At 48.7% G+C, this 14,407-nt stretch overlaps 1 protein-coding gene across 3 annotated transcripts in view; it reads right to left on the reverse strand.

Annotated features, from left to right (window-relative positions):
- The window catches only part of fars2 (phenylalanyl-tRNA synthetase 2, mitochondrial), an 82,538-nt gene that overhangs the window by 27,002 nt on the left and 41,129 nt on the right, over positions 1-14,407 (reverse strand). For all 3 annotated transcript variants that reach the window (XM_027274462.1, XM_019270046.2, XM_019270047.2), the window contains one exon: positions 3,891-4,051. In XM_027274462.1, the coding sequence (XP_027130263.1) occupies positions 3,891-4,051 (161 nt within the window). The remainder of the gene's footprint in view (positions 1-3,890; positions 4,052-14,407) is intronic.

Consider the following 14,407-nt stretch of genomic DNA (forward strand, 5'->3'; position numbering starts at 1 on the left):
GAAGTAATGAAGGAAGGAGGGAGGAGGGGAGGGAGGAAGGGAGGAGGAAGAAAGAATTACTGAGCTCAGGAGGAAGGGCATGGATGTAATTAGGAGAGGAAGTGCGTAATAGCATCTGTAAATTCCTGTAGGACGGAAAGGCGGTGAAGGCAATGCGCGACTTACTACCGTCAGTGCACTTCGTTCCTCTTCGGTCGTTCAGGCGGCTTCCGTCCCTTTAGTGCCTCGGAGCGACGACGGAGGACGTGCAGGACGGCAGTAGCGCGGTCGGACTGGTAGGCGGGCGGCCGGACTGACCATGGGCCCCCGGTGGAGCGTTGTTGGTCTTGCTTTGTCCTTACTGCCTTCCGGCATGCTTATAGCGTCCTTCCGTGTCTCGACGTCGCCGCCCGCCTTCAAGGCACGGTCGGTTTATTCGTCCGGAACGTCCGGCGCGCCGCCGTAGTTCGGGCTTGGCGGGCTCTGAGGTGACGTGGCCGTGCGGCCTCCGCCGGCATGCAGCAGGTCCGTCAGCCGGCATGCCTGCTTTCGTGCCCTGGCCGATCCCTCCGGGCTGCGCGTCGGACGTGCGGACGTCGCGCACGGCAGGCCGGTCGTTCGGGAAGGCCGGCCGGGCGTGCGGGCGGGCTGGCTGCTGCCTGCGGGTCCGCGCGTCATTGCCGGCCAGGCCGGCCGGCGCGTCCCTCGGGCCGTCACGTGCGCGCCGGCCGGCCGGCCGGGCGGCCGTGGCGTCCGCCGTGCGGCACGGACACGGCCGGCCGTCCGCCGGCCCCGGTCCGGCCGGCCGGCAGGCGCGCGCCGGCCGGCCGGCCGGCCGGCGGGCGTGCGAGCTCGCAGCGCCCCGTGGTGGCCCCTCGGTGCTCCCCCCCGTGTGGTCTGCGCGCCTGTTCCCCCTCGCCCCGTTTCAACTGGCCTGCCAATCTCCTGGTGGTTGTTGTGTGTGGTGGTGTGGTTGTCTCCCTGTTTTTCCACCCCCCCCCCCCCCAACCCCCCATGCTAGGCCTTGCTGTTCCTGTTTGACACAGGTGCCCCTGGTGGTCACAGTTCCGTCCCCTTGCCTCCGCGCGCCAGCGGCGCTTACAAGCAGAGGTAGCCCAGGCCAGGTGCACGGACCCTGGGCAGAGATGAGCCGTGACTGCCCTGGCCCTCTGGAGGACCGATGGTCGATCAAAAAACCACAGCCACTGAGTCTGTGCTCAGCGACACTCCCCCGCCATCTCCACCCTCCACCCTCCACCCATTTTTCACCCCAGCTCCCCCTCCAGCCTCCATCCGCCACCGCCATCCATCCAGCTCCACCCTCCACCCTCCACCCTTCCAACCCTCCCCTCTACCCCAACACCCTCACCCTCCCCTCCACCGCCACCCCTCCACCTCCTTCCTCCATCCTCCACCCGCCGCCCTCCTCCTTCCGCGCCCGCTCTGCCCTCCCAACCGTACCGTGAAAGGTGTTTCAGTAGAGGGCAAAACCAACACAACACACACCAAACAAACAAAAAAAAAAAAAAAAGAAAAAAAAAAAAAAAAAAAAAAAAAAAAAAAAAACAGAAAAACCAAAAAAAAAAAAAAAAAGAACAAAAAAAAAAAAAAAAAAAAAAAAAAAAAAAAACAAAAAAAAAAAAAGAAAAACAAAGAAAAAAGAAAAAAAAAAAAAAAGCGACAAAAACAACAAACAGCAAAAAAAACGAAAAAAAAACAAAAAAAACAAAACACAAAACAGCCAAAGCAAAAACAAAGCAACACCCAAAACCCACACGCCCCCAACAACAACCCCCCAGACCCGGCCAACCCACCAGACCACACAACACACCCAAAGCCAAACCAACACCCACCCAAACAACAAAAAAAACAGAAACATCACACCCAAACAAAAAGCAAAAAAAACACGACACAACAAAAAACAACAAAGACAACACACACAAACCAAACCCAAACAAACACAAAAAACCAGAACATCCACACCCAACAAAACCACCAAAAACAAAACCACGCACCCCGGCCCCCGCCAGACCAGAGCCAAAAAAAACCCCAGCGACCCATCACCACCCACCAGCACACAAAACACCGACAAACCACCCAAGCAACACGACAAACCCCCACGCCGCCCACCCACAAGAGCACACCGCCCCCCGAACAACCAACCCCACACGAACAACCCAACACGACAGCACAGCACAAGCGACACCCCCCCCACAACGCAACCCCCACACGAAACACCAAGCCAACCCACCCCCGATGAAGTCGCGCCAAAACACTTTTAGTGGGAACATCTGTGTGTGTGATGGTGGGGTCAGGTTGAGTAGGCCTGCTTCTTGTGAAGCCCCCACTGGCCAACTGTTTTATACAGGAGGTTAAGAGCCTGCACACACACCACACACACACACAGGTAAGAAGCCGAGAGTGTGGTAATAACTTCAGTGATGCCTTCTACGGCCGCAACTGTTTTTGGTGTTCAGTCGGTGTACGATACAACAATATAAATGATTTAAATAAAAACTAACCTGAACGTAATCTGTCGCTTTCGAGTCGATGATGATCTCAGGATTTGTTGTAAAATAGAACGGACGTTGTCTTTGTCTTGCAGGGTTTCACCGGATCATCAGTGGAGGTTGCCTCGTTACCCTCGTTACCTCCGGTACCTACCTGTGTGGCCTTCCTTGCCTTCCTGTTGGTAAACGGAGCCCTCCTGGCTGTAAAGATCAAATAAAATGTGAGAGATTTCATTTGGGTCTTTCCTCGTGATTGAGCAGGAGATAAGAAAATCAAAGTAGAACAAAATAGTCGTGCAGCATTTGGCTCTTAAGGTCGTAACTGCGCTAATATTCGCCTGGTCCTGCAGCACGTGTCGTCTGCGGGTTGTTTCATTGTTGACAGCTGAATCAATAGTTGGTCCCGTGTGCCCTCAGCCTCTCAGTAAAATACCCCGCTCCACAACGACATCCCTGTCTGGCGCGGCGTCCAAGGAGGGGCGGCGAGAGGACGAGCGGAGAGCTTCACCGAGAAACTTCTAGCGAGCTGGTGCGCTCCATCGGAGAGACCTGGTGGAGAAAGTGTCGCGGGGGACGAGGTCGCAGACATCCGAAAGTAAGACACAACTCCACGACAACACACAACTCCACGACACACACAACTCCCGAAACACACAACCCCGACACACTCCACGACACACACAACTCCACGACACCACAACTCCACGACACACACACTCCACGCACACACAGCTCCACGGGACACCACACAGCTCCACGACCACCAGCCACGACCACCGCTCCACGACACACACCGCTTCCACGACACACACAACACTCACGACCACACACAGCACTCCACACACACAGCAACTACACACACCCAACGACATCCACAGCAAGCAAACACACGCTCCACGACCAACACAACTCTGCACCACATCACAGCTTCCACGACAACACAGCTCCACGACACACACAGCTCCAGACCCACACAGCTCCGACACACACAGCTCCACCCTTCCTTCCTTCCTCCCTCCTTCCTTCTCTCCTCCCTCCCTTCCTTCCTTCCTTCCTTCCTCCCTCCCTTCCTTCTCTCCTTCCTCCCTCCTCCCTCCCTCCCTTCCTTCCTTCCTTCCTCCCTCCTTCCTTCTCTCCTCCCTCCCTTCCTCCCTTCCCTCCTTCCTGTTGTCACAGGTTACTGACTGCAGATGAGTTAATGACTGAATGATGGTTACAGACACACAGTGAGTGTGTGGGAGGTTGAGATGGAAGTGTTTGAAGACAGCGAGTGTAAATGTCCAACTGAATATTCAGAGACACACGCAGACTTAATGGTTGTTGGTTATTCAAACTGTGATCAGAAGGAAGACCATGAGATTGAGCTGAGAGATCTGGGAACAGACAGTAAATGACTTGTACCTGGAAGCAGACGGGCTGCTGGATGTCGTGAACTCTGAACTGTTTGAGGAAGCGTTCGTCCTGACTCCAGAACAGCCGGATGTCTGGGATGCTGTACAGAACCATGGCCAGCCTCTCCAGGCCCAGACCGAACGCCCAGCCCACCTTGTTTCCTGCCCCGGCTGCAAAAAACACAAAGCACACGTAAGACGGGGAAGTATTAGCATACATGCTGCACGTAACATTTCCTGTGTGGTTCAGTCTGGAGGTGGTGGAGACCAAAAACAGAGCCAACAGGACACCTGATTGTTAGCAGGTAGGAACCCGCCAAAATAAAATCACAGACATCATTTGAGACTCAGACGAGGTGTGAGGATTGGTTCCTGCAGTGATGTGATATTAAACGTGTCGGGCTGATGCTGCAGACGTCACAGTGACACAAACACTGTTACTGCACATGCTCCTGCCCGTCACTCGGAGACAAACAGTTGAGTTGTGTAGAAGCAGAGTGTGTGTCAGCAGGTAGCAGGTGCTGCTGTTACTTCACTGGACTCCTCTGTATTATTCAACACTCCAACTTATGCTGTCAATAAATCCATACACCCTCCAGCCTCCCACTCTGCAGCACACACAGCTCACACGCTCGCTACCACTGTTTCATTTCTTTGGGACGTTCGATCGCTGCCCGTCCACCCGGTGTGGTTTCCTGAAGGCAGCCAGCAGGACTAAAGTGTGCTGCTCAAGGGCACGAATGCAAGCATGGAACGCAGTGACTGGACTGGAGTTGAGCTGTTGTTGACAGATGAGCACTTCAATATTGAACTGAAATCACGACGTTAAACGAAGAAAATCGAGACAATAAAGTCAAATTTTACAAAACTGCTAAAATCTGTGTCGGTTCAAATCCTCCTCCAGGGGCTCCATCTTTACTCTGTGCTATCAATCATTGTGTTGGACAAAGAGTGAAGCTTTTTCAAACGGCAGATATCTCATTTCAGAACAAAACTCTTCAACCGCTTCGAGGCAGGTCAAAGGAAAGGGCGAACGCTCGGTGGAATAAAGGATTATGGGTAATTCTGAGGATTCCAGGCGTTTTTCAGCCTGGGACTCAGATGAGAGGGAAGTGCTTTCTCTCTCCGGGATGAAGACTAATTGAGACAAACCTGTTTTTTTTCCGAAGTGTCGACCCTCCAGAAGCCAGAGTGCCCGACCTCTGTCTGTGTGGTGATCGGCAGTTTAAGAAACACAGGAGGGAAAAACATTCAGCCGGAGAGAGACAGTCGGATTTAAAGTTAACTTCGTCAAATCAGCGAGCGGATGTTCTTCAAAATGAAGACCGTCATCCTTTTTTTTTTTTTTCTTGTTCGCTGCATCGATTATAAACATTGTGATGAGAACTTTTTGGGGACAGCAACTGTAACATAACTCTTTATTACATAGTGTTGCTGATTGGTCAATTACAAAATTACTGTCACTCCTGTATAATTGACTGGTCAGAACAGAACGCTGCTGCAGACGCAACGAAATCATTTTGAATCAATAATTTGACACAAAATATTGATTTCTCTTGTAAGTAGCCGTGTGAGAAGGCGGGTTAATTGGCAAACAGTAACAAATTACAGATATTAATCTACCTCTGATTGGGTAGGACTTGTTGCCTTCATTGGTTTGGGTTGGTTAGCTTTACACACCATGAGTGAGGTTGGTTGTCAGGTAAACAATAATAAATGTATTAGCTGATGATCCTCCGTCAAACTGGATCAGCGCATAGACTTGCGAACATGCTGATACCTGATCCAACATCAACGTCGGTTTGGAGGCATTTCTGACTGTGGTATCGTTTCGGGGCAGCCATGAGTTCAACAATGATACACCTGCTCTTTCAAAATAAAAGTCTTCCATGCTTGAGCTAAATGCTAACACCTGCATGCCAACATGCTACTCCGTCCAATAGTTGTCGAATCATTTAACGTCATTGTGCTACAAGTCAGGGGACGATGAATCCATACAAGAGTTAATGAATTATTTCAGTCAGGACCAAAGAGACGGACCTCCACGCACAGCTCCAATGCTACTTATTTAAATCCAACAGTGGAAAACCTTCAGTTTCCTTTTCATGGACATAAATACGGAGTTCAGGTCTGCACAATATGCACAGGAGCTTCAGTAACACAAACACAGATTTAAACCCCCTTTTTACAGTCCGTGTGCCACATGTGAAGGCTTTGAATCCCTCTAAGCTGCCTCCTCCTCCTCATGACTGCACAGGATTTAACAGGTGAAATCAATACAGGACCGGAGCTCTTTAAGTGGATTCAGGGGATGACGTAGTTCACATTGTCCTGGTGTGCAAAGGTTTATGATACACAAATGAACACCCCTTCTTGATCCTTGAAACGTAAATGTGAACACCACATGTATAAAGTTAATGTTAGGCTATAAACAAACTACACAATGTTTGCATGACTTCTACATCACCACTGCTAAACCTCCAACTGTCACTTCAATTCTACAAGTTGGTAAGTTTGAGTCAGAATAGTTTCAAAGACATCAACAAAAAAATACCAAGCGGCAGCCTTTGTGGCTGTGAAGGGAAGCCAACACGGGAAGTGAAACCAAAAACTGCAGTTCTTCAAATGTCCACTTAAGGCTGGCTCCAGAAGTGAGTCAGTCTCCATAAGACTGAGACTCTTCACAGACTCATTTCATGACACTTTCCCTTTAGAACAAGTCTAGATCGTTCCCAAAACCCATCGAAAAACATCCACTGACTTGGAGACGAGGAAACCAAAGGTGCACCTCTTTTTCTGGTTTTTGACCCAGAAGATCGTAGTTTGTGTCCTTGTCTCCGATCAGTCAATATTGGCTACTTTTAACCATGACCACCATCTTCCTCTCACCTTAAACAAACACTTTTAGGTTCCTGGACATAACTAAACCTTCACCATAAAGTTTGCAGATCAGTAAAAACCTCATCTGAGTCATTTCTCTGACAGTTTTCTGGGTACTTTTGGAATCTGGGCTTGCTGAATGCTTTAATTGGATGGGAGTATGTTGGATTCCTTACTCGACCACCCAGCAGGTTTAGTTGGTATGCTGCTGGTCACACTGAGCCCAGAAGACAAACATTATGTGTCACCACAGACAGAAGAAGGGAGCGATTAGTTTTCAACATTATCACTTTTACACAAATCTGCAGAAATAATTAGCCGTGTGCAGCAGCGTTTGTGGCCACGGGCTGTTTGGCTTTCAGACTCATATTCTGAGGTCAGCGCTTGGGTGAGGAGTGGGCGGCGAGGCTTGGGATGTAATCTGGATATTTTTCTAAATATTTGTGCGTGGGGGCATTCAAATGGCTCTCCACTAATGGGCAAACACACACACACACAAACCAAGAGGCAGGCGGCGAGCGAGCTCGAAGACGAAGAATTACCTGCTTTGATTGGAAATTCTTCTGCTTATTATGATGATGTGAAACCCGCCCTGCCCTCCCCCCACAAACACACACACACACTTCCTCCTTTACATCCTGGTCTTGTCGGTCCCGGTCCAATCAGCAGCAGGGGAATGTGGTTTCTATGCTAATGAGCGCCGGGTCGAGGGGTCGCAGGAGATGAGGGATCACGCTGGAATAAATCTCCACTTCATGATAACGCACAATCAATCTGTGACCTCCTCCTCTTCTTCTTTTCACTACTTCCACACCTCCTTCCACCTTCTCTCATTTCTTTTTAATAATTCTCCTTCCTCCCAACCTTTCATCTCCTCCACATCATAATACTCTCTAATGTCTTTTCTCTGCTGTCGATGCCAAAAACATTCACTGACAATAACAGATAAAAACTAAACGTTCATATAACCGACGAACGAAGAGACGAATAATAAGTACAAAGATAATTTTCTCCTTTCCCTCCATCATACCTCTCCTCATCTTTAAATCCTCCTCCTCCTCCTCTCCCCTCATCTTTCTCCATTCGTCCTAATTATATTTGCCATGAATATATTTATGACTGCATTATTAGAGACTGCGTGGCTGTGGTGGCGGCGGCGTTGCTTGTGGTTTTAAGCTGCAGGATCGTGATGAAGTGTAATGACTTCACAGAAAGCCGTGACAGAAAACACCACTTGTAATTAGACAGGGTGACTGTAGCTTTGTGTAAATCTGAGAGTTCAAATATTATTTAAGAACAGATCCACTGATACAGCGCAGCAAAAGTAAAGCCAATAAAGAAATGCAGAGAGCCAAGAAGAGCGAGCTCGTTCATCTGCTGCCACATTCAAAGGAATTCACCTGAAAACTCTTAAAAACCTTCAGCGGAAAGTCTCAACAACGGAAACAAGTTTGAGGTGCAGGACTGGTCTATAAGCTGGTGATCTGGAGGTGCAGGACTGGTCTATTAGCTGGTGATCTGGAGGTGCAGGACTGGTCTATAAGCTGGTGATCTGGAGGTGCAGGACTGGTCTATAAGCTGGTGATCTGTAGTTGCAGGATTGGTCTATTAGCTGGTGATCTGGAGTTGCAGGACTGGTCTTTGAAGACAGGGAGTCTGCAGAACTGAACGTCGCTGACTCGTCAGTTTTGATTATGAAACACTGGGACACGCTCATTATTTTCCAAATCTTCATCTCTGAGATGTGAAAGGAAAGAAACAAGCTACGAAGACGTGGCTCCAATCCAGACTGCATATTAATATCACGCAGCACGCACTATGAACTGATCTGCATAATGTATATATATATGAATAAATGGATGTTTCACCGTTTACCATCCGAATATTAATTTCAACAAATGTCTGACAAATATGATGAAGAACATATGACAGCATTACGTTGTTTGATTTACATCATTAGTCACGTTGATGTGTGGACGTGTTCAGACTGCGGAGTCAGTCAGTCTGCAGGTTTATGACCTGGACGAGGTCAGGTGCAGGACAGGTCTATATACTGGAAGTCTGGGCAGTAGAAGTTTTCAGGACAGAAGGTTTGGGGTTAGGGCTGCTTTCATAACCATGCGGTTATTGGCCTAGTTATAAACTAAGATTTATTATAGGCCCGGTCTATGAGCTATAGTTGGGCGTCTATAAACTGAACGTTGGTGGATAAGGTAACGGTCAACAAGCTCACAACTCATTCAGGACCGGTCTATTACCTGGTGATTTGAGGAGTAGTTCTGGTCTATAACCTGGATAACCTGGATGTTTTGGGGCTGCAGGGTTTTTTAAACTCTGCGAGCGTGCAGTCATCGGGTTCTGAGTCTTCACGTGTGAAGATCTTGAGCCCGTCAGCTCGTCTGGATCATGTCAAACACGGAGGATCAACAGCGAGAGTGTGTGAGCTGCTGAACATCATCCAGAGCTGCCGGCAGATTAACTGACACCGAGGCTAATGAAGAGCTTTCACACATCTGACGCACGAGACGCTGACGTGCAGGCAGCCGAGAAGAAAGGCGGGAAAGACTGAGTGTGTGTGTGTGTGTGTGTGTGTGTGTGTGTGTGTGGCACAAACGTCAGCCAAAACAGATTGCACGGCGACGCACGGCGAGGATAGATGTGTGTGCGGCCGCCCTCCCTCTCTTTACTCACACAGCGCCGCAATGCCAGGCCCCCTCCCTCAGCCAATCAGGGGAGCTCGCAGATAAGGGTGGTCGTGGTGTGTGTGTGTGTGTGTGTGAGTGTGTGTCTGTCGATGACGTCATTGTTTAATGATCACATGACACGTGACGGCAGCAGTGATGTGTGTGTGTGTGTGTGTGTGTGCAGACTGATGTGTTCACACACAGCTGGACCGAAGCAGACGAAAACAACATGAAGATATTAGAACAAAATGGGCTCAAAGACCAGAGACGTTTGGACTGATGAAGTGTGAGTCCAACATGGTTCTGTTTGAACTCCAGGCCAAACTGGGGCTATAATCCAAGACTACTGGGCCAAACCAGACTAAAACTAAATAATGGACAATCTGTCAAACAGCTTCTCGTGATTCTGCTGGATGTCAAGACACCAGAGAACAGCAGAATACTGGACTGAACCAGAGTAACACCTGAGTACTGGACCAAAACTGGGCCAAACTAGACCAAACCAGAACAAACTGGACCAAAACCAGAACAAACTGGACCAAACCAGAACAAACTGGACCAAACTAGATCAAACTGGACCAAACCAGAACAAACTGGACTAAACTAGATCAAACTGGACCACACTGATGATGGTTTGTTGGATTTTTAACTGGGATATTTGAAGTAATGAAAACAAAAGATGAAAAACTGAAATATAGATTTCATTTATTGCCTTTCCTCCTCGTCTCCTCTCCTGTCACCTCCTTGTCTCCTCCTCGTCTCCTCTCCTGTCTCCTTCTCGTCTCCTCTCCTGTCTCCTTCTCGTCTCCTCTCCTGTCTCCTCCTTGTCTCCTCCTCGTCTCCTCCTCTCACCTCCTCTTCGCTCTACGTTTACATTTTTCACGTCTTTCGATCAGTTTCCCTCCTTCACATTCATCCTCTGTCTCCTCATCCCGCTCTGATACCTTCATCTTCCTCCATCACTCGTTCCTCCTCCTGCTCCTTTTCTTTAACTCTGCTTCTCACTTTTTCTCCTCCACATTTCCACCATCGCTCCTTTTGCCTCCTTTAATTCCTCCTGCACTCGTTCACTCAGGCTTCACGGTCCATCACTCTTCCTTTCCTTCCTCCCTCCATCCATCCTTCTCACCTTGCTAACACATCACTCTCTCCTGCCTGTACGTGTCCTGAGTGGCAGAGTGCCGCTCCAGTGCTGGATTGCCAACTAACAAACAAACATCAGGTACAACGGCACATCCTCAGCGTCCTCTTCACTCTCTTCTCCTCTGCCATCATGTCCAGAGAGGCTGCTGACTGCTAACAGACTGAGCTAACATGAGCTAACAAACTGAGCTAACAGCAGCTAACAAACTGAGCTAACAGCAGCTAACAGACTGAGGTAACAGCAGCTAACAGACTGAGCTACACATGAGCTAACCAGCTAACAAACTGAGCTAACAGCAGCTAACAGACTGAGCTAACATGAGCTAACAGCACTAACAGACGTGGCTAAACAGCAGCTACACGGTAGAGCTAACATGAGCTAACAGCAAGCTAACAGACTGAGCTAACATGAGCTAACAAGAACGAGAAGCTAACATGAGCTAACAGCAAGCAGTAACAACTGAGCTAACAGCAGCAACAAACTGAGTAACATGAGCTAACAGCAGCTAACAGACCTGAGCTAACATGAGCTAAACAACAGCTAACAAACTGAGCTAACAGCAGCTAACAAACTGAGCGAACAGCAGCTAACAGACTGAGCTAACATGAGCTAATACAGCAGCTAACAGACTGGAGCTAACAGCAGCTAACAAAACTGAGTAACGTTAGCTAAAGCAGCATGTACGGTCCGCATTCCCTCTTTTTCCGCCCTTTTGACTCCCATGTTGCATTGCAGTCATTTTCCCTCCTTGAGAGCTGCCAGTAGAGTTTCCATCTATAAAATCAGGGTGTTGGAGACGGGTGGAGGCTGCAATAGTCATTAGGACCGCTAATGGTGACGGATGAGTGGGGTGTGGCGGGTGAAAAGGAACGAGCCTCCGAGGGCTTCGTATTAACTGTTCCTCTAACTGCGGCGATACAGCAGCTGTCTAAAACGGGGCCTGACGAGGAACTGACGGAGGAACTGATGGAGGAAACCGGGCTACAAACAGAATCAGAACCAGCATGAGGTCCTTTAGATTTTGACATGTCGTCAATAGACACTGCCTAGAAAACTCAAAGACTATTTATTAACCAGAAAATGTTTTTCCATCAGATATGCTGCACTGTAGCTGCTGTTAGCTCAGTCTGTTAGCGGCTGTTAGCTGCTTTAGCTCAGTCTGTTAGCGCATGTTTAGCTGCTGTTAGCTCATGTTAGCTCAGTTTGTTAGCTGCTGTTAGCTCATGTTAGCTCAGTTTGTTAGCTGCTGTTAGCTCATGTTAGCTCATGTTAGCTCAGTTTCTTAAGGTTTGCAGGCTCAGAGCGTTCTATGGACATGATGGCAGAGGAGCAGGGAGTGAAGAGGCCGCTGACGGAGGAAGACTGAAGAAGAGAAAAGAGAGTGGAGCGAGCAAGAAGCCGCGGACAAGAGTAAATGTGGGACTGACTTTTAGTGGTTGGTGAGAGCTTGGTGAAATAAAAGGCTGAAAGACAGACGCCGAGCTGGGCTGACTGCTGCTGGACTAGGCAGTGAGATCAGCTGCTGCTGGGTCTGGTTCTGGTTCTGGAGCTGGGCTGACTGCTGCTGGACTAGGCAGTGAGATCAGCTGCTGCTGGTTCTGGTTCTGGTTCTGGTTCTGGGCTGACTGCTGCTGGACTAGGCAGTGATATCAGCTGTCTCGTGTCCGTCTGGTTCAGTCTTTGTCGCTGTGACCACGAGCGCAGACTCTGTGTCTGAAATCTGGAACATGAACTCTGCCAGTGGTGCGAGCGCAGTAATGAATATAGATTATGAAAACAATACGAGCTGCAGCCGCCTGTTATCGAGCCCCGCTCCTGAATTAGTAATGAGGGCCGCATAAATTATGCAGAGTGATTAGTAACCAGGCAACACGCAGGTTTACCTCTCCGTTTATAGATCAGCGACACACACACACACACACACACACACACACACACACACACAGATCAGAGAGTTTGAAGGACTCACTGACTGACCTGATTCATTAAAGCACAGCACCAACACACACCTGTCACACCTTCACATGGAGGTCTGATGTCATCATTCCTGTGAACTCCACCTGTCCGACACACACCTGACCTAGTTAGCGACGGTTATTAAGTTTGATAGGTTCATAAATATATATTTAGATATCTAAATATAGTTCAGATCATCAGTTCTTGGACGAGTTTGTTCCAGCGTGAACACACAACATGAGTCAAGATTCCACAAATAAGTATTTTAACACACACACACACACACACACACACACACACACACACACACACACACACACACACACTGATGTCGCAGAGATCAGGCTGTAATTATAGATGGATTAGTGGTAAATGGCTGGCTTTGTGGAGGTTAGGTGGAGGTGGTGGAGATGTTCACAGCTTAGCGGTCTGATCCTCTGTTTAGTGGAGGTTAACACAGTGTGTGTGTGTGTGTGTGTGTGTGTGATCCTTGTACACATCATAAAGAGAGTAATGAGCGAGGCAGAGAGACGTCCATGGTTTACTACGACTGAGGGCAGCTGATGACCAGGATGGATCGTCAATGTCTTTGTTAGCTGCTTATAAAAACCTGCAAACCTGTGTGTGTGTGTGTGTGTGTGTGTGTGTGTGTGTGCGTGTGTGTGTGTGTGTGTGTGTGGAGGGTGGAGGTCCTCTCTGGACTACAGACTGGATAATGAGACACGACGACATCACCAGCAGAAGGAGGGAAATCCCCTCAACTCCAACACACCTCCACAAACACCACCCTGTGTGTGTGTGTGTGTGTGTGTGTGTGGTCTACATTTACTGCATGTCAGACTGTGTGTAGTTGTGTTGTGTAGTTGTGTGTTTCTGGCTCCACTGCCTCTCCATCTGTCGACCTCCGTCAGTTTGGAATGGGGTGAAACACTCGCAGTGAGATGAACAAACGCTTTGTGTCTTTTAGTCGTTTAGATTTTTAATTAATATTTCATTTGTTTTCATATTGTTCCCCCCCAGGTGTGACGACCATCTGCTATGATCGATTCAATTATATGTCACAGATGATTAACGTCATATATATTTAATGTTACAGCGTCACACAGGCGACCTGAACGACACACAGGTGACCTAAACGACACACAGGTGACCTGAACGACACACAGGTGACCTAAACGACACACAGGTGACCTGAACGACACACAGGTGACCTGAATGACACACAGGCGACCTGAACGACACACAGGTGACCTCAGCGTTCAACATTTCTGAACATCTGTTTTTTAAGAAATAACCTTTACGACCCTGAACAACTCTTAAAAAACTACAATACCCATGAGCCTCGGCTGACGCTGCTGTGGAGAAGCTTAAAAATGTTGTTACTTTTCCGAACAAAACACGACGACACATTGGAGAATTTGAATCTCTGTGGTTGGATCTCGACGTCACCAACTTAAGTTTTTGTATCCACAGGCTAACGAGAGTTTGATGTCACCTGTGGAGCAGGCATGATGCAACACAGCATCACGTGAACATGACAAGATGTAACAGCGTCCTGTTTGACCCCGCCTCTCCTACTCTAGTTATTCGGACACTCTGTGACCTCTCCTCGTCATCCCATCACCAGTGACCTTTCCTCACTCCCCGCTCGCACAATGAAAGTAAGACGAGACGTTAAACAGTCCGACCTGATTAATCGCTGGCACAGAGATGAAGTGACTCCCAACAGAGATTCAACCTGAGCGTGATGAGGAGAGAGGCCGGCTGCCTGTTACCTTAATAAAGATGTCTGCATGTTAATTAGACTGCACGCCTGAGTGCGAGGTGTGTTTGACAGTGTGTGTGTCTCAGAGGACTCACCGT

The sequence above is a fragment of the Larimichthys crocea genome, chromosome XXIII (assembly GCF_000972845.2).
Source record: "Larimichthys crocea isolate SSNF chromosome XXIII, L_crocea_2.0, whole genome shotgun sequence".
Taxonomy (NCBI): domain Eukaryota; kingdom Metazoa; phylum Chordata; class Actinopteri; family Sciaenidae; genus Larimichthys; species Larimichthys crocea.